This window comes from Taudactylus pleione, unplaced genomic scaffold, assembly GCF_031769625.1.
Source record: "Taudactylus pleione unplaced genomic scaffold, aTauple2 ptg000079l, whole genome shotgun sequence".
In the NCBI taxonomy this organism is placed as follows: Eukaryota; Metazoa; Chordata; class Amphibia; order Anura; family Myobatrachidae; genus Taudactylus; species Taudactylus pleione.
Window position 1 is genome coordinate 1,507,334 of NW_028284481.1, and position 21,732 is coordinate 1,529,065.

At 46.0% G+C, this 21,732-nt stretch overlaps 1 protein-coding gene across 1 annotated transcript in view; it reads left to right on the plus strand.

Annotated features, from left to right (window-relative positions):
* The window catches only part of LOC148532314 (phospholipase B1, membrane-associated-like), a 243,485-nt gene that overhangs the window by 164,052 nt on the left and 57,701 nt on the right, over positions 1–21,732 (plus strand). The window contains exons 38-45 of the mRNA XM_088467994.1: positions 1,717–1,782; positions 2,888–2,988; positions 6,226–6,307; positions 10,169–10,270; positions 11,961–12,056; positions 18,869–18,940; positions 19,144–19,218; positions 21,575–21,635. Of these exons, the coding sequence (XP_088324120.1) occupies positions 1,717–1,782; positions 2,888–2,988; positions 6,226–6,307; positions 10,169–10,270; positions 11,961–12,056; positions 18,869–18,940; positions 19,144–19,218; positions 21,575–21,635 (655 nt within the window). The remainder of the gene's footprint in view (positions 1–1,716; positions 1,783–2,887; positions 2,989–6,225; positions 6,308–10,168; positions 10,271–11,960; positions 12,057–18,868; positions 18,941–19,143; positions 19,219–21,574; positions 21,636–21,732) is intronic.

The following is a 21,732-nucleotide window of genomic DNA, read 5'->3' on the forward strand; positions in this document are numbered from 1 at the left end:
CAATGCCTATTGTAATTAATCTAAAACAGTTTTGACAACCTGTAATAATGACATAACAATGCAAATAATATATTAGTATATAATCCCCTGCTGTTTTAAAGGGTAAATATGGCAGGATATCCAGAGGTGATGGAAAAGAACGGGCTCCAGCATGTAGTAAGGGGAAGTAACTGGGAGGGGGGAGGACAGTGGGGGGAAGTTGATTAATGCTCATTTACTGCACATGTATTTTTTTATATGCAGTGTTAGAATTTGCCTCTATAAAATATATAATATTTTATATATGGCCTCCCCTCACCAGGAAATAATGTTAATTTTCGGCATGGAGGAAACAAATGATTTATGTGCTTACGTATTAATATTCGCAGCAATCTGTATAGCGATGGACATTTTCATTTTGAATTAAAGTATCCCCGCTATGTACTAAATGTAACTCTCAGAAATAGAGGCAGGGATAACTGTTGTTCCTGCGAGTTACATACCGGGCATATCAGAGGAGCCTTTCTCTTTTTCGAACGACTCCTCCTGAGAATCTGGTCTCTGTTCCCGGATGGCGTAAACCAATGAGGCTAAACTCAGGAAAGCGCAGCTTGGTACATAGGGGTCAGGCTGTAGTCCCCGTTGATAATAATGGGGATTGTGATCTGCAGCGCTAATTGTCCTTCTGTAGAAATCTCCCTCATTTGGCTATTAGCACATAGAAGGGAGACATGTTTCTGCGTCAATTTTATTAAAAAAGAAAAAGCCTGATAAATAGGCCCCTAAATCGGTACACTTTTTAAATACGCCCCTTAATCTGGTTATGTTGGGGGAAATTTACCAAATGCCGCTGCTTCTTGGCATGTTAAGGCAGGAAATTTAAAAAGGCAATATTACGCAAAGCGAAACATGCTGTGCTTTTGCTTTGAATAGTATCGCTGTTTTAAATCTAGGGGCATGCTTGCCCACTCTTTTTTTCTCCTTCCTGGGAGAAGCCCGGGGAGGAGAAGCAGGTGGGTTGCGACGGGGGCGGGTCCTGATGGTTTGCATCATTAAGCCCCACCCCCTTCACAGTAAATTGCCGCGATTGGCGCACATTTTAATAGGGATAAATTATGCATATCTTGAAGAATCGCGTCATTAAGCCTCGCACTCTACACAGGGACTCGCGAGTGAAATGGGCAGAATGTGGGAGTATTCCTACTCTACCTGGGGTGCTGGGGGTTACCCAAAAAATCGGGAGCCTCCTGCGACTTCCGCAGAGTAGGCATGTATGTCTAGGGATATATTTACTAAAGTGCAGGTTTTTAGAAGTGTAGATGTTGCCCATAGCAACCAAATTCTAGCTATTATCTTCTAAAATGTGCTAGAGAAATGATAAGTAGAATCTGATTGGTTGCTATGGGCAACATCTCCACTTCTAAAAACCTGAACATTAGAGTACATGTACTTCCTAGAAGCAGGAGCAGCTCTTAGTAAAATTGACCCTTTTTTGTGCTGGTCTGATTCTGCCTGTAGGTAAGAGAATCTCCTGACCTCTTTTTTTAAATAATTAATAGAAGAGACCAATAGCAAAAAAGCTTACTGCTTCCAACTGATCCATTCAGTTTTGTGCACACCTATTGCAAAGAGACAGAGGAGGATGGGAGGGGGGATTGCTGCACTGTGACATAAACCCTCTCAAGTGCACCCAGATATGACTGACCCCTGTGTTCCTTTCTCCCCCCCCCCCCGCAGAATATATTTTCCGCAGCGAACTACATCAGCTACATCCAAGAGGCTCTGGACATGCTGTACACGCAGGTTGGTAAATAAGAAAGTACAAAGTTTTATATAAATTGAACAACTGAAGGGCACTTGTGATAGGCCCGGGGCCGGATTTAGGACCAAAGGCCTAGGTAATGTCAAACTCCCCTTCACGGAGAGGACCCTGACGCCATCCGCCAGTGTCCAGCGTCATTCCCTGCCATCCAAGTGGGCATAGAGGGGGAATATAACCATGTGGCTATAACCATGTGGCGAGCGTAGCGAGCCACCGTGCCCGCAGCGAGCCCGCGAGGGGACAACAAACTTCTTTAAGTGGGGACAAAGTACTTTTTAAGCTGGCTGTCATGGGCAGGAACTGCATTTCCACCCTAACACACGTCACTTCCAGGTCCCTAGCACGAAGGGGAAATACAGCCAACCCAAAGGCCTATTGTGGGGAGAGGAGGAGCTTTGACTAATATGGTGTGGGTGTGGCCAGTGCTGTGTGGGTGTGGCCAGTGCCATGTGGGTGTGTACATCTCATACACTGTCAGTCCCAAATGTCTCCCCAAATACATAAAAGTAGAAAAATTGCATCATCTTGTGAGATAAATAGAAATACATATGTAATAATTATGATTTATGGCCGACCGTGAGGCTGGCTGGGTGAGTGATCATCATAATACTGGGGCCATAGTCCCATCTGGCCCTGATCAGGCCACGTTAGAATAATGGAGCGTGACACAACATCGGTACATTGGCCGACACTCTCGTTCCCCTTGGACGCCAATCCCGCATATAGTCATAGAGACCCTTCCCCTGAGAGAGGGGCTGCACATCACTACATAGGCAGGTGTTCTGTATGTACAGTAAGTGGTCCTTAACATCTCCCTCTGTGACAGCGCTCTCCTCAATACTGTACAGTGGACTTACACTGAGGAGTCCTTTCATGCTCTTTGATAATGGACCCATTTACTATGCAGTAGCGTGTATGGGGCATGTGTACCATCTGCCCTGTCCCCAGGGGTTAGTGTACTCTGTGCCTACCACTCATACATGTCTACTATACAGTGGGAAAGTCATCACCCCCCAGGGGCCACAGCGCATTATCTGGTGTTATAGTCTGTGTAATCTGTGCTTTCCATCGCTGTAACTCTCCCAGGTACCCAGGGCCTTCGTCAATCTGGTGGAGGTGATGGATATAATCCCCATGAGAGATGCGGTGCTGGATAACCGCTTGGACTGTCCCACTATCATTACAAAGTAAGTAACAGCCAGGGGCTGCATGCAGGCGGCCCTGGCAGAGGAGTAGCGTGTAGCCAGGGTGCCCGAAGAACGTACGTGCTACGGCGGCGCCCCCCCCCTCAAGTGTTTCAGGGAGGAGGCGGGTCCATATGGGATTAATGTAAGGTAAAAATAAAGATATGGGGCAGCCCCCTGTCATAGTGCCCATATGCAGTGCCCCCGTATGCCACAGGAGAGAACACCCTTATGCAGGCCTCCAGTAGTGATCCCCCCCTATGCAGTGCCCCTTGTGCCTCCAGTAGTAAGCCCCTTATATAGTGCCCCCAGTAGTGGTCCCCCCTGTGCAGTGCCCCTTGTGCCCCCAGTAGTAAGCCCCTTATAAAGTGCCCCCAATAGTGGTACCCCCTATGCAGTGCCCCCAGTAGCAGTCCACCCCCCATGCAGTGCCCCCAATAGTGGTAACCCTTATGCAATGTCCCTTAAATAGTGGCCCCAGTTGTAGTCTCCCCCCTATGCAGTACCCCCAGTATTGCCCTTTATATAGAGCCCCCAGCAGTGGTCCCTTGATGCAGTGCCCCCAGTGGTAGTCCCCTCCCCCTATGTAGTGCCCCTAGTAGTAGTCCCCTCCCCCCTATACAGTGCCCCTAGTAGTAGCCCCCTCCCCTTGTAGTGCCCCTAGTAGTCCCCCCCTTGTAGTGCCCCCAGTAGTAGTAGTACCCCCTTGTAGTGCCCCCAGTAGTAGTAGTCCCCCCCTTGTAGTGCCCCCAGTAGTAGTAGTCCCCCCCTTGTAGTGCCTCCAGTAGTAGTAGTCCCTCCCCCTTTGTAGTGCCCCCAGTAGTAGTAGTCCCCCCCTTTGTAGTGCCCCCAGTAGTAGTAGTCCCCCCCCTTTGTAGTGCCCCCAGTAGTAGTCCCCCCCCTTTGTAGTGCCCCCAGTAGTAGTAGTCCCCCCTTGTAGTTCCCCCAGTAGTAGTAGTCCCTCCCCTTGTAGTTCCCCCAGTAGTAGTAGTCCCCCCCCTTGTAGTGCCCCCAGTAGTAATCCACCCCCCTGGTAGTGCGCCCAGTAGTAATCCCACCCTGGTAGTGCCCCCATAGTAATCCCCCCCCCTGGTAGTGCCCCCAGTAGCCCCCCCCCCAGTAGAGAGAGACTTAATAAACTAAATAAAAATAAAAAAACGTCATGACGACGTCTCTCCCATTACCCACTGCGGGAGCCGGAAGATGGCTCACGCAGTGGGAGCAGCAGTAGCCGATGAGAGTCTGACAGATTCTCAGCGGCTGCTGATTACAGCAAACACACAGCTGCCGGCTCCGGAGGCTGTGTGTTTGTGCTGTGTAGCGCTGACCGAACTCCGTCCGGTCAGCGCTACACACGCGGTGCAGTCTGTGTCACAGTGACACAGACTGCCCGCGGCCCGCATGACGCTGCGGACCGGGTGGCACATGGCACCCTGCCCTCCGGCCCAGCCCGCCACTGGTAACAGCGCAGGTGACCGGAAATTCTGCATAATCGCTCTGCTCACAATGGGCCTGGTTCTGAGTCACACCTAATGCAATCGCAATTCCCGAGCGCCTACTAGGCGGGATGCAGCAAAGCAAGAAATGCAGCCAAACCCCCGATAATGCTGTTTTCGGGGGTCTGACCGCATTTCTCATATGCATCAAACCCCGAAATGCGATACATTCTGTGGCTTTAATGCGATCGACAACGCAATCTTTAGATAGCGTTACCCAATAGAAGCCTATGGGCTTCTATTTGCGACGTTTCTCCTGGGAGGGATCCAATCGGATCCCTCTCAGCACCCCCCGTGGTGTGCGTCCTTCTGCGCATTGACCCGGAAGTCCCTCATTCGCAAAGCACAGCACTTACCGAGAGAGCTGTCCTTTGTGTTTTCTGTCATGCATAGCGGCGTAATTAAAGCCGGCATGTATGTGAAGAGCGGCAGGATGCATCACATCCCAAATGCGATGCGTTGCGCATCCCGCCCACTACGATTGTTAGTACTATGCAACTATCCACCTGTATTCTGGGTCCTACTCATCAATGCGATCCCACTGCCCTCCGGTCGCGCGAGCAGCCATCATCAGTGGTGCCACTCAGCTTGGTGACACGCGGTGCGGACTCGAGAGAGGATAGTAGTGCGGGTGGCGAAGCAAAGGCATTGGTTAAAAGGGGACATGGTCTCACGGGTAGGGGGCATGGTCTCATGGTCCGAACCCCCGTTTTAGTCACTCCGGGAATCCCGGAGATGCAGACTGCCCCCGGGGACCAGTCTGTGTGCAGTGCCGGCTCCCTCACTATGACAGGAGCCGGGTCCTGCACGTAATGCTGCAGGTCAGCTCCCGGCTCCTGTCACCGAGGAGGAGTCAGCACTTTGGTGTCATCTCTCGGCGGGCGACACATGGGTACGGCCCACACCCCTCTTGTGATGCCACCGGCCCCGTCATCACTAATAACAGCACTTACAGTCCTACCCAAAGCTGGGTGCAGAAGATGTGACTGAAAATGGCGTGCACGATTAATAGCCACTACTCAGGATAGCAAATCATAGAAGCCGGCAGGAGGCATCTTTTTACACAAGACGCCTCCTGCGGGCATTTTACATTTTGTCACACAGCCACAATAGCGTCCATCCCTGAATCAGCCCCTAAGTTGTGTATGTCGGCTGCCGTGAGATGCGACTGCATTCGGGCTTGGGTGCGGCCCAGGATCAGTCCCAATAAGTCTAATGCTTATTACTATTATAACATACTACTCGCTCTCTGGGCAGCGTTGAAGTGATGTGTCTACCGCCCAAAAATCAGACTTAAGGTGCGTACACACGTAACGATGTAAGTAACCAACGATTTTCGTAGAATGATTTTCGTTCAGTTTTTCCCTTGAAAAAGTGAACGAAAATCTTTTACGCAGTAGTTGGTTTTGCTTTACATAATAAATGATTTTCTGTGTGTTGAAGGAAAAATTTATCAACGTCTAATGAAAATCATTTAGTTGGCCAGTCTGACTGAACTACAAACTACAATCGACAAACGTGAACGCGCATGAACGATAACCGTCGTTATAGTTAAATCGTCCAAAAAATCGTTATGTGTGTACGCACCTAAACTGTATATTGTAAAAATGTTTGTGATGATTCATACACCTAGTACCATTTAGACTACACTGAGTAAATCTTTGTTGCTTCATTTCTAGCTGCACCATACACCCCAATATGACGCTATGCAGGTGTGACAGCTGTGTGTTGTGTCTTTATCTAGGATGCTGTGTCCCTGTCTGCTGAATGTCCCTGTGACCTCATACGAGATGCAAGTTGTAAAAGACACTAACAAAGCATATCAGGTGCAGGTCTAACTTAATGTGGTATATAGTGTACCCCGATACTAATATGATGTGTGACAGTGCTATATAGTGCACCCCGATACTAATATGATGTGTGACAGTGCTATATAGTGTACCCCAATACTAATATGATGTGTGACAGTGCTATATAGTGTACCCCAATACTAATATGATGTGTGACAGTGCTATATAGTGTACCCCGATACTAATATGATGTGTGACAGTGGTATATAGTGTACCCCGATACTAATATGATGTGTGACAGTGCTATATAGTGTACCCTGATACTAATATGATGTGTGACAGTGCTATATAGTGTACCCTGATACTAATATGATGTGTGACAGTGCTATATAGTGTACCCTGATACTAATATGATGTGTGACAGTGCTATATAGTGTACCCTGATACTAATACTATGTGTGACAGTGCTGCATAGTGTACCCCAATACTAATACTATGTGTGACAGTGCTATATAGTGTACCCCAATACTAATATGATGTGTGACAGTGCTATATAGTGTACCCTGATACTAATATGATGTGTGATAGTGCTATATAGTGTACCCTGATACTAATATGATGTGTGACAGTGCTATATAGTGTACCCTGATACTAATACTATGTGTGACAGTGCTATATAGTGTACCCCAATACTAATATGATGTGTGACAGTGCTATATAGTGTACCCTGATACTAATATGATGTGTGACAGTGCTATATAGTGTACCCCAATACTAATATGATGTGTGACAGTGCTATATAGTGTACCCCGATACTAATATGATGTGTGACAGTGCTATATAGTGCACCCCGATACTAATATGATGTGTGACAGTGCTATATAGTGTACCCCAATACTAATATGATGTGTGACAGTGCTATATAGTGTACCCCAATACTAATATGATGTGTGACAGTGCTATATAGTGTACCCCGATACTAATATGATGTGTGACAGTGCTATATAGTGTACCCTGATACTAATATGATGTGTGACAGTGCTATATAGTGTACCCCGATACTAATATGATGTGTGACAGTGCTATATAGTGCACCCCGATACTAATATGATGTGTGACAGTGCTATATAGTGTACCCCAATACTAATATGATGTGTGACAGTGCTATATAGTGTACCCCAATACTAATATGATGTGTGACAGTGCTATATAGTGTACCCCGATACTAATATGATGTGTGACAGTGGTATATAGTGTACCCCGATACTAATATGATGTGTGACAGTGCTATATAGTGTACCCTGATACTAATATGATGTGTGACAGTGCTATATAGTGTACCCTGATACTAATACTATGTGTGACAGTGCTGTATAGTGTACCCCAATACTAATATGATGTGTGACAGTGCTATATAGTGTACCCTGATACTAATATGATGTGTGATAGTGCTATATAGTGTACCCTAATACTAATATGATGTGTGACAGTGCTATATAGTGTACCCTGATACTAATATGATGTGTGACAGTGCTATATAGTGTACCCCAATACTAATATGATGTGTGACAGTGCTATATAGTGTACCCCGATACTAATATGATGTGTGACAGTGCTATATAGTGCACCCCGATACTAATATGATGTGTGACAGTGCTATATAGTGTACCCCAATACTAATATGATGTGTGACAGTGCTATATAGTGTACCCCAATACTAATATGATGTGTGACAGTGCTATATAGTGTACCCCGATACTAATATGATGTGTGACAGTGGTATATAGTGTACCCCGATACTAATATGATGTGTGACAGTGCTATATAGTGTACCCTGATACTAATATGATGTGTGACAGTGCTATATAGTGTACCCTGATACTAATACTATGTGTGACAGTGCTGTATAGTGTACCCCAATACTAATATGATGTGTGACAGTGCTATATAGTGTACCCTGATACTAATATGATGTGTGATAGTGCTATATAGTGTACCCTGATACTAATATGATGTGTGACAGTGCTATATAGTGTACCCCTATACTAATATGATGTGTGACAGTGCTATATAGTGTACCCCTATACTAATATGATGTGTGATAGTGCTATATAGTGTACCCTGATACTAATATGATGTGTGACAGTGCTATATAGTGTACCCTGATACTAATATGATGTGTGACAGTGCTATATAGTGTACCCCAATACTAATATGATGTGTGACAGTGCTATATAGTGTACCCCGATACTAATATGATGTGTGACAGTGCTATATAGTGTACCTCTATACTAATATGATGTGTGACAGTGCTATATAGTGTACCCTGATACTAATATGATGTGTGTCAGTGCTATATAGTGTACCCCGATACTAATATGATGTGTGACAGTGCTATATAGTGTACCCTGATACTAATATGATGTGTGACAGTGGTATACAGTGTACCCCGATACTAATATTATGTGTGACAGTGGTATATAGTGTACCCCGATACTAATATGTGTGACAGTGCTATATAGTGTACCTCTATACTAATATGATATGTGACAGTGCTATATAGTGTACCCCAATACTAATATGATGTGTGACAGTGCAATATTGTGTACCCCGATACTAATATGATGTGTGACAGTGCTATATAGTGTACCCCAATACTAATATGATGTGTGACAGTGCAATATTGTGTACCCCGATACTAATATGATGTGTGACAGTGCTATATAGTGTACCCCGATACTAATATGATGTGTGACAGTGCTATATAGTGTACCCCGATACTAATATGATGTGTGACAGTGCTATATAGTGTACCCCGATACTAATATGATGTGTGACAGTGCTATATAGTGTACCCCGATACTAATATGATGTGTGACAGTGCTATATAGTGTACCCCGATACTAATATGACGTGTGACAGTGCTATATAGTATAATGTGCTTGGGCGGCTTACGCTGCTTATTACACCCCAGTATCCCCCCATGGAATTGGAGAAAAAGATTTAATAAGTTGTAAGTACGTAAAAGCCCATTATTGTTGGTCCTTAAGTTTAAAGAGTACTCTACAGAAAAATTAAATAAAGGGGATCACACTAGACAGCTCAGTACATGAGTATATGATGCAGCACATTAGAGATCATTGGGGTCTATTCACTGAGCCTTGGAGAGAGAAAGAGTGGAGACAGATAAAGTACCAACTAATCAGCTTATAGCTTTCCGTTTACAGGCTGTGTTTGAAAAATGACAGTTAGGAGCTGATTGGTTGGTACTTTTATCTCTCTCCACCTTGTCTCTCTGCAAGGCTTAGTAAATAGCCTTCATTGCCGCAAACAATATACAGCATACTTGGCGACTTTCTGGCTGGCGACCAGCTCCGGGATGCTTGCCCACTCTTCCGGGGCGGCCGTGAGCGCCACCTGAGAGAGTAGGCACGTATGATGCACAGTACATATCACTAGGTATGAATCTATAAGTGTGACTATAAATACATTAGATCATTTGGCAGATAAGTTCTAATGAGCAGGGCCCTCCTCCCTCGCATACTTTTCCTTCCCTCACTTATACCATCATCTCCTCCCCACTGCCAACAGCAGCATCAAACCTTTGGGTACAGCCGGGCCCGGCACTGATTGTGTGGGTATTATGGCAGCGGTTATATAGCTTGTATTCGTGTTCTGTAATGCCTTGTACTGTGAGCCTTTTATCTTGTTGTGTTTGCACTGTTACTAGTTATGTTCTTTGTACAGCGCTGCAGCCTCCTTACAACCTAGACTGTAATGCCGGAGTTTGGGAACCTCTTCCTTAGACAGCGGCAAAGGATGACCCATCTTGATATAAAAATGGAAGTTTCTAAATCTGTGAATAACCAGTCACATTATTTTCTCCTAAAATTACAGCTCAGTCTCCAGCATTTGGTTAATACTGGGAAATACGACAAAGAGGACTTCACTGTGGTCCTGCAGCCATTTTTCCACCACACCAAGGTCCCATATCTCGAGGTAATCCTATCCTGCGTCCTATACAGTATATGTGTGTTTACAGATATGCATCTTTATTCACAGATAATGTACAGTGTGTTTCTGGTTTGGCTGACTGAAGAAATGACACTTGCTGCCATTTAATTTTCCTGACGAGCTACATGACTTCCTAACCAAATCTTGAGAGTCCCAAGACACTGGGCCTCATTCAGAGACGGACGCTAATGTGATCTCAGCTGCGATTTCGTACGCAACTGCGAACATATGCTAATAGTTACAAAGCCTACCCTAATGTAAGGACGCCCATCGCTGCCTTCTCACGTGTGTACGTCGTCGCCTACCTGCGTAAATATCGGTAACTTCGATGCACATTGCGCAACCGTCTTGCCCTTGCGGAAGATCTGACCAGCTGCAGACTGGCCAGCTCTCCTGACACGCAAAGGGCGCTCATGCTGCGTAGGGGATCGCAGTGGCTAATTAACACGCACCCATGTGATGGCGTTTAAATGGTCAGACACGCCTGCATTTTGTTGACCACCTCCCTGTCACCACCCCCAAACGCTGACTACCTGTCACTCACTTTGCGATGGATTCCTCTGTGCGTCCGTATTTGCGCACGTGCAGTGCGGCTTATATACGCTTGCACAATGGCAAACACTCGCTCGATCTGCGTACGTAATCGCCATTGCGTCCATCTGTGAATTAGGCGCACTGTGTACAAGAGCCAATAAGCTGACTGCTCCACAATTTTGAAGAAGTAATAGAGTCCTTTTGTATAACATTGGGGGGGCAATTTAATTAGCGGCAATGTCTGCAAGGTTCTGGCATTATTTCCCCGGCACATTGCGACCACATGCATTGCAGATTTATTAACCGTGCATCCATAGAAGTCCACAGGAAAATCTGTGCTGTTGCTGTACCATAATTGTCGGTGATGTGCGTAGCTGCATAGGAGGACCACACATTGCCGATAATTAAATTGCCCCCTAATTATGCTGCGCAATGTTTTATCATTTCCTAAGATATTACACCTTATTTACTCTTCGAAATTATGTTCGTATTTGCAATAAAATAGGTGTCATTTCAAATTATAAAGTAATCTTGGATCATTCAGACCCGCTCGCGAGGGAAGGTCGCTCGCAAGCGGGTCGATGTTGGGCGAATGCGCATGTGCACGACGGAGGGAGCTCCGTCGTGCGCATGCGCGAGACCCGGCGAGCGACGAGAAATACGTCGCTCGGGGTTTCGCTCCAAAGGGGGCGTGCTGTCGATGGTGAGTGACAGCACGCCCCCTTTGGTGGGCGTGCCGGGGGCGTGGCTGCCAGATGGAGGCATTCCCATGGGAACGCCTACCGTCTGAGTCCGGCCCCACTGACTTCAGTAATGATGTCAGTGGGAGTGATTTAGGCTCTGATAGAGCCAAAATCACTCCTGGGCTTGCGGAAGCGAGACCCTACCGCAGGGTCTCGTCGCAAGCCGGATGGTCGAGATGGTCTTTGACCATCGCGACCATCATCATGGACGCTCGCATAAGCTGTGGGTGGTAACCCACAGCTATGCGAGCGTCCAAAAGGCCGCTCCACATTTAAATAGGACAGCCCTGATTCAGAGCGGGCGATCTGGTCAGAGCGTTCAGCTCTGAATCAGGCCCTCTGTTTATACTATGATCACTTTATGTGGCAGCACTGCTGACGATCTGCTTATTTTTCAGGATGGGACCCCTGATGCCTCCTACCTTGCTCCAGACTGTTTCCACCTCAGCCAGAAGGCTCATTCCCAGCTGGCCAGGATGCTCTGGAACAACATGGTAATGATATAGCTGCGAGTTGTACACCAGGTGCTCTATCATGTATTCAGCACAGTTTCTACGGGGTCCGGGGGGATCTTGGTTGACTGAGGTGGTTGTGGCCCCTGGTTGGGAGTGACAGATGCGCTTTTTGGGTGAGCTTGGAAAGGGTCAGAGCACCCATGGTGTGGTGTTGAAGATACCATTGTAAAAAACAACAATTATTCAACCATACGCATTCACAGTATATACAGTACAGTGGTACTGTCCCATGCTAAGCATACTATATGGCTCTCAGCATAGTATACAGTACAGCTTACACTGTGGTCCTGCAGCCATTTTTCCACCACACCAAGATCCCATATCTCGAGGTAATCCTATCCTGCGTCCTATACAGTATATGTGTGTTTCCAGATATGCATCTTTATTCACAGATAATGTGAAGTGTGTTTCTGGTTTGTTTCTAGGTGTGCCTATCAGGAGGCAAATTTAAGCAACTAGCTCAGGCAGCAAATAAGGGGCAGTAATATGTCGAATAAAAAAAAATTTTATTCGAAGTCTATAATTATGATTTATACATTGCTGATATACAGTCCAATATTGTCCAATATTGATTAAAGTGACTATATTTCTCCATCATCGAGAGAGGGAGGGGGGAGAGGAAAGAGAGAGAGAGAGATACACTTGCACGTACTTTCAGAACACTCCAAGCAAGGGATTTGAACACTAATAAACCTCCTATGCCATTTTTATTCACTTAATTTGTGAGTCTTCAGTAAAAATTATATTGGGCCTAAATCGAAGTGCGCCATCGGGCATACACACTGCATATTCCTGATTTGTCATTCCAATACGGCAAATCCAGCCTATATTGTGCAAGTATGTACCCCCCATTACTCTTTCAGAAATTTGAATGCAACAACCTCGATAACTGGTAATTAGCTGCTCAACTTTTCAAATTGACACCAAATAACCAGGTATATATCAGTCTCTCAGATGCTGGCCGAAAAAGGACAATTTATGCAAAGGTTGACTATTTTACATACTCAGTTGGATTGTGATAAGGATGCAAGTCTCAGGGGATGGAGGGCACTGACCCTTCATCTATGCTTACAGGACATTTGGTCCAGAGCCTAAACACTATATCCCTTTGATGTACTGGAGCATAGGTGTTAAGCCTGGGGTAAGACTTCGTAGGGTATTGTCCCGCAACCCGCCTTGAGGGTTGGTATAACCTTGGCTTGATGCGGCCGTGTAGTAGCGTAAACCGCTGATAAGGCTAGAGTGGCTGAAGCCTGGACCAGTGGGATGAGATGCGGCCTTTGGGCGGTAGCAGCCTTGAGGGCTGGAAGTGCCTTAGCCGGCTGTGGCCTTTGGGCCTGAAGATAAGATGCAGCCTTTCGGCTGGTAGCAGCCTTGAGGGCTGGAAGTGCCTTGGCTGGCTGTAGCCTTTGGGCCTGAAGATAAGATGAGGCCTTTGGGCTGGTAGCAGCCTTGAGGGCTGGAAGTGTCTTGGCTGGCTGTGGCCTGTGGGCCTGAAGATGAGATGCGGCCTTTGGGCCGGTAGCAGCCTTGAGGGCTGGAAGTGTCTTGGCTGGCTGTGGCCCGTGGGCCTGAAGATGAGATGTGGCCTTTGGGCCGGTAGCAGCCTTGGGGGGCGGGAAGTGCCTTGGCTGGCTGTAGCCTTTGGGCCTGAAGATAAGATGAGGCCTTTGGGCTGCTGTAACAGATGACTGGAGGAAGTATGCTGGATTACGACTTGTGCCACCGAGTTGACACAAGCGTGAGTACACTGGCTTGTGCACTGAGGACGCTGGATTGCGGCCTGTGCCTCTGAGTTGACACAAGCCTGAGTACACTGGCTTGTGTACCGAGGACGCAGGAGTACGACCTGTGCCGCCTGGATGACACAAAGGGCAGATAGATGGTAAGCAAATGGTTTCGCCCAGATGACACAAACGGCAGATGTACAAGATAACAGGAGGGCTGGATAGTCCACTGGATAGAGGAGACAATGCCAGAACCGGAAACATGTGAAACTCTATCACCAGCATGGAGGTAAGGGCTGGCTGTAATTTAATAGATATAGGGTCCAATCAGAGCAAGCCCTGCAGCCTCCTTAATGACATACCAGTGTGCAGCTGGCCTGTGCACACAGACAAGACAATTAACTAGTGTGCAGATGATACTGCACACAGACAGAAAGTAATTAATTAACACACTAGATCAGCACACAGACAGACAGGAATGACAGGCTATGAGCTAACACAGACAAGACAGGATTAAACAATGTATGGTTTATATATGCCGGTGGCATATATAAACCATCAGGGGTGGATGAAGAACTTCCTGGTGATGAAAATGTCCTTACATATACTTTCTTGGAGAGAATGATTTATTACAGCGATCTCCGCAAAATACCTTCAGGGTTGTGTCGATTATTAGGAGGTGGCTTAACGACAGCACAACAAGGTGTCCACATTCTGCTTGAGGTCCAGAACCACTGAGGCTTAATCTTTAAGGTCTAGCGGATGGCCTGAATCGACCTGATTCACCAAGGCTGTCGAGGGAGCTGTCTTTCCAACTAGAATGGTCATCCCAGTCCTGGTCTAAAAGCTCACCTTCCTCCCCAGCACTGTGCTTCAGGCTTGTAAACCATCCATTGCAGCCATTTACCACTAGGGGACGAATTTAATTAGGGGTGAAAAGTCGCGTTTACCAAAAGCGACCTTTTCACACATACCTGCGTATTGCGCTATCGAATTCCCGGAGTTTCACACGTGTGAAAACTCCATAGGCAGAAACCGGCAAAAAGTTTTCACCACCACAGATAAAATTTTTTACAAAATCCCTATTTTCGGCAAAAAATGTGGGGACTTGGATCAGAACCTTTTGGACACCCCACAACGCCCCCCCTAATGACTAATTAGGAAAAAAAATTTAAATTAGCTCAATTCCCCCTAATAATGACATGTCATTTTTGGGGTGAAAATTTAAAAAGTGTTGGAAATTGGGCACTTTATAACCACAAAAATATACTAACACCCATTTTCATGTACCCCCACTTTAACTACAAATATTATTTTTGCCAAAAGAAATTGCTTTATATCATTTTTCAACACTTATGCAAATATGCATATAACAGTCATTTGACTCAATTTAAGAACCCAAAGTACTTTTATTAATACACTTCTATATTGATTTCCAGTGTCAGTGAGACTTTTTATGGGGTACAGACTGATTTCCCCAAAATATGCTGTACTTTTCGCTAGTTTTGCTATTTGCAGTTTTCGCACATATATGCGTTTTTGGGTGTTTTGCAACTGAGTAGGGCGAAAAGCGAGAGAGCGCCTTGAGATAGTTACCAAAAATATCGAATCAAAACTGGCGAATGAGGTGAAAACTTTGCATTGGCGAACACTTTTCGCTGATTGCGACTTTTCGCACCTAATTAAATACGGCCTTAGGTGTGGAAATCTTACATTGGGTGGTATGAGTGCAGCAGTGTCTCGGCCTCCCAGCTGCATATGCCACGTCTCCTTTCATTTTTACAGGCTGGATTGTCTCAGGGCCTTATCTTTTCCTAGTTACGTGGTCAGGTTTCTTGCCTTGATGCTATTTCAGAGATGCCTGGCCTCTCTTTCAGACATACAGATGTTTATGCAAAGGGTACTGCATGTACAGCCGCCATATGTTCCGCCCTTGGACCTCAATTTGGTGTTGGCGGCTCTCCAACAGGCCCCTTTGGAACCTCTGAAACACCAAAGAAAAAGTTTTCCCATAAGGGGCACTCATGAACTAATCATTGGTCCAATGTAACAAGCTCTAGAGTCAGTGGATTTGCGTTGGCTTACTTGGAGAGTAGCCTTTCTTCTGGCAATTGCCTCTGCTCGGCAGGTCTCTGAATTGGCAGCATTATTGGCCAATTCCCCTCTCCTGATTTTACATTAGGACCACGCAGAACTTCCTTTCTATCTAAAGTGGTTTCTCGCTTCCATCTGAATCAGGAGATTGTTTTACCGGTTTTTATTACTTCTGATCCTGATAGCGCCCTCCATTACTTAGGATGTTGTTCGGACGTTGTAGATTTAGAATGACAGGACTGCTGCAGTACGGAAGTTAAACTGCTTCTTCATAATCTATAACGCTAACCGGGGGGGCTGGTCTGCTATCAAGCAATCAGGGGCTTGTTGGATTACTTCTACTATCAAACAATGTTACGTTGGTTTGGGTGAGATGGTACCTATTCTGGGGCATTCTACTCAGCCATGAGTGCTTCTTGGGCGGTGCAACAGGGTACTTCGGTTGAGCAGCTGTGCAGAGCAGCTGCTAGGTCCTCTGTGCAAACTTTTTCTACATTTTATCGTTTTCCCACTTTGTGTACAAGTGTATAAGGTTTGCTCGCTCTTAAAGTTTTACGCACGGCTCAGCTTGTGCGTGACCCCCCCCCCCCTTGAGGCTTGCTTTGGGAAGTCCCAGTGTTGCAGTGTCCCCCAGATGAGATGAAAGAGAGAAATTTATTTTATGGTGAGTACAAAAATATCCTGAGTCCATCTGGGGACACTGCGTTCCCCTCCCTGGTTGTGTGTTATTTATATTACGCCTCTGGCATGTTGTGTTAATTGTTTGGTTGTACCTATAGTACCGTATATACTCGAGTATAAGCTGACCCGAATATAAGCCGAGGTACCTACTTTTAACCCACAAAACTGGGAAAACTTATTGACTCCAGTATAAGCCTAGTGTGGGAAATGGCAGCAGCTGGTAGTGCCCCCAGTAGTAATTCCCCCTGGTTGTGCCCCCAGTAGTAATCCCTCCTGGTAGTGCCTCCAGTGGTAATCCCCCCTTTCAGTGCCTCCAGTAGTAATCCCCCCCTGGTAGTATCCCCAGTGGTGATCCCCCCTTTTAGTGCCCCCTGTAGTAATCCCCCCCTGGTGGTGCCCCCTGTAGTAATCCTCCCCTGGTAGTTCCCCCAGTGGTAATCCCCCCTTTTAGTGCCCCTGGTAGTGCCCCCTGTAGTAATCGCCCCCTGGTAGTTCCCCCTGTAGTAATCGCCCCCTGTAGTCCCCCCCCCAGTAGAGAGAGATGTGATAAGAATTAAAAAAAAAAAAATCACTTACCTGAAACTCCCGCTCCTGGTCCTGCCGCTATCCGCTCCTCCGGCCGCTTTGCATGGGAGAGACGTCATCATGACGACGTGTCTCCCATTACCCACTGCGGGAGCCGGAAGATGGCTCCCGCAGTGGGAGCAGCAGCAGCCGCTGAGAGTCTGACAGACTCTCAGTGGCTGCTGATTACAGCAAACACACAGCTGCCGGCTCCGGCGGCTGTGTGTTTGGCAGTGTGTAGCGCTGACCGAACTCCGTCCGGTCAGCGCTACACTTCACTCGAGTATAAGCCGAGGGGGTACTTTTTCAGCACAAAAAATGTGCTGAAAAAGTCGGCTTATACTCGAGTATATACGGTACATTGGTTTCTCCTTCGGCTTTCTCAGATCAAAACCTTAATAGCTGGAGGAGGTGGCAGCACTTAGAGGAAGGGAGAGTTTACAGCTTATCTATTTATTGCCTACTCCTCAGCCTCCCCTTTAACCCAATGTCACAGTGTCCCCCAGATAAACTCTTTATGGTGAGTACAAAATAATGCTCTTTCTTTTTAAGGTATCAGATTCTTCTACTGAGCAGGGACAGCTAGAATTTAGTCCTATGGTTAGAGCTCTGGATAGAAATACATAGGCTGAACTTCCAGTATTTGGAAAGCTGACAATATTCTGGTTCTATATGATGCACAACCAAACGATCTGGTCCACCATGTAGCAGGCTTATTCTGGTGCCGGGTGGCTGCTTCTGCTCACTCAGCCACCCAGGGCTGTTAGGGCTTACTGGTTCTGCTCATTCAGCCACGCTCTAAGGGCTTGCTGGGTATAACGTATGTGCCTAACATTACACTCACAACCCCCTTATATTACCGTTTGTAAAGATCACGTCCTTTGACGAGTTCATTGATTGGGTGCATCGATCACAAGACATCTGCTCTCATTGGTTGCAGTGTAAGCTCCAAGAGCCAATCAGAGTTCATTGAGTGTAACTGAACTCTGGGCCTGATTCAGAGCCGCTCGTAAGCGGCCGCTCGTTCGTTCCGAGCGATGTTCGCACATCTGCGCATGCGTATGGGTTGTAATACGCATGCGCGAACCAGTCAGTGCGGCCGAAATTCGTGTGCTCGCAAAATAGCGAATGCCTGCTAATTTGAGTGACAGGATGAGGCGTTTGTGGGTGGTAACAGGGGAAGGTGCTTGAGAACAGGGAGTGGAGATCCAAACGCAGGCGTGCCAAAAGGTCAAAACGGGCGTTTTAAGGGTGTGCATAATTAACAAAGCAGCGTCATTGTCCACGTCACTTGGTTGTCTTTTAGCCTGAACTGCTCGCATGATTGCGGTAGGAAAATCCAACCACAAGCACTGCGAGCAGTTCAGATGCCTTTCGATGTACTCGATTAATCAAATAAATAGCGGAGATGACGTATGATGCGAGCGGCCAGGGGGCGTATTTTTCAAAATAGCGAGCGCATGTTTTGTTCGCTCGTTCAAACATAGAGGCGTCAACAGACCGCAAAGAGCGAGGGGTCAATTTAAATAGCCAGCCCCTTTTTCTGAACGAGCGAGCGCAAATAGCATCCGGCTCTGAATCAGACCCACTGATTGGTTTCTGGAATCTATTAGGTGAGAAGTGAACTTAGATCAACCGATGGCAGAATAGCATAAGTAATACAAACGAAGTTATCAGCCAAAAACATAAGTTCATACAGCACATTCGTCCTTATTTGTTTTTCAGCTTGAACCCCTGGGTAGCAAAACAGACACCATGGATTTTGCAGCCAGTGTTCCCCTTCAATGTCCAACACAGGTAAATACAGTCTTTAGTGCAATGATTCCTGTAAGTATATTGATAACTGTGTTATATTATAACATGCAGCTGCGGGATGCGGAATGAAATGTTTGGGAGAGTAGTGAAATAAACAGGACTGAAGCCAGGAACTTTCCCAACTGTATGTTACATACCCCACGGGCTGTTTGTCTTTATTATATACGTTTCCTTTTGTATTTTAGGCTCAGCCCTACCTGAGGACATACATCAACAGCGACTATGATTATCCCGTACCACCAACGCCGAAACCTATTGATGTAATGATACTGTAACATTACAGAGCTGTTGTTGTTGTTATTAGAGCTTTGTGGTAGAACAGGGCGGTTTGCAAAGCTGCAATGTTCCAGTGATGTTCCACAACTGTCACTTACTGCTTCAGCTAGATAGGTAGGGGGGGGTACAGGATGCCGGTGCTCGGGATCCCAGCAGTCAGTATCCAGAAGCCGGCATCCTGACACCTCCAGGTAAGTAAGCCTAACCTAACCCCTAACCCTACTCCTAAACCTAATCTCCCCCCAGTGCCTAAACCTAACCCTCCCTCCCTGCACCCTAAACCTAACCTCCCACCCCCCGCAGCCAAAACCTAACCCTCCCCCGCTAGTGCCTAACCCCTCCCCCTAACCCCAGTACTTACCTTCGGCATCCCTGCGGTTGGAATGCCGACGCTGGTATTCTGATAAGTGTAGATACAGTAGATCCACAGATATGCAATAGATCCATTAATATGAGATAGATATGAGATAGATCCATAGATATGAGACAGATATGAGATAAATCCATAGATATGAGAGCGATTCACAGATATGACATAGATACGAGATAGATCTATAGATATGTGATATACAGTACTATGCAAAAGTATGAGGCAGGTGTGGAAAAAATGCTGCAAAGTAAGAATGCTTTCAAAAATAGAAGTGTTAATAGTTTATTTTTATCAATTAACAAAATGCAAAGTGAGGGAACACAAGAGAAATCCAAATCAAATCAATATTTGGTGTGACCACCCTTTGCCTTCAAAACAGCATACATTCTTCTAGGTACACTTGCACAAAGTCAGGGATTTTGTAGGATTATAGTCAGCTGTATGATTAACCAATCATACCAAACAGGTGATAATGATCATCATTTCCATATGTAGGTTAAAACACAGTCAGTAACTAAAGCAGCTGTGTAGGAGGCTTAAAACTGGGTGAGGAACAGCCAAACTCTGCTACTAAGGTGAGGCTGTGGAAGACAGTTTCAGGTCACAGGTCATACACCATGGTAAGACTGAGCACAGCAACAAGACACAAGGTAATTATATTGCAACAGCAATGTATCTCCCAGGCAAATATTTCAAAGCAGACTGGGGTATCAAGATGTGCTGTTCAACCGCTTTTGAAGAAGCACAAAGAAACGGGCAACGTTGAGGACCGTAAACGCTATCGTCTGCCAAGGAAATTTAGTGCATCAGATGAAAGACACATCATGCTTACTTACCTACCAAATCTGAAGATATCCAGCATAGCCATCAGCTCTCAGAACTGTCAGAAACCAATGGGACCCAGGTACACCCATCTACTGTTCAGAGAAGTCTGGCCAGAAGTGGTCTTCATGGAAGAATTGCGACCAAAGAGCCATACCTTCATCGTGGTTATCAGATCAAGCGACTCAGCTATGTATGAAAACATAGGAACTATGGTGCAGAAAAATGGCAACAGGTGCTCTGGACTGATGAGTCAATATGGTAAATATTTGGCTGTAACAGAAGGCAGTTGAAGGGCTGGAGAGCGGTACAATAATGAGTGTCTGCAGGCAACAGTGAAGCATGGTGGAGGTTCCTTGCAAGTTTGGGGCTGCATTTCAGCAAATGGAGTTGGGGATTTGGTCAGGATTAATGGTGTCCTCAATGCTGAGAAATACAGGCAGGAACTTATCCATCATGCAATACCATCAGGGAGGCGCCTGATTGGCTCCAAATTTATTCTGCAGCAGGAGAACAACCCCAAACAAACAGCCAATGTCATTAAGACCTATCTTCAGCTTAAAGAAGAACAAGGAGTCCTGGAAGTGATGATATGGCCCCCACAGAGCCCTGATCTCAACATCATTGAGCCTGTCTGGGATTACATGAAGAGACATAAGGATATGAGCAAGCCTACATCCACAGAAGATCTGTGGTCAGTTCTCCAAGATGTTTGGAACAACCTCCCTGCCGAGTTCCTTCAAAAACTGTGTGCAAGTGTACCTAGAAGAATTGATGCTGTTTTGAAGGCAAAGGGCGGTAACACCAAATATTGATTCGATTTGGATTTCTCTTGTGTTCCTTCACTTTGCATTTTGTTAATTGATAAAGATAAACTATTAACACTTCTATTTTTGAAAGCATTCTTACTTTGCAGCATTTTTTCCACACCTGCCTAAAACTTTTGCACAGTACTGTGTATGAGATAGATCCATAGATATGAGATAGATAGATCATGTATAAGTAATGGGGCTCCACGTCTAATCTAATCTATCCCTAATAACATGTCAGAGTGGTGCAGAATAGATTTGCTTTGCTTCTGTATTTAGTGTAATGTGATAATATAATATTGTATAATATAATAACCTGTTTTTCCTCCGGTGATGTAGAACTGGGGCAGTGACTTGGTGTGCAATGGCAATCCAACCTCTGACAGCATTCCTACATCAGGTGAGACTTTCCCTGAGTCCTGTGTCCATAGATCTGTAATGCAGAGACATAGGGGTCTATTTACTAAGCAGTGTTAGGAGACAGAGTGAAAAGTGAT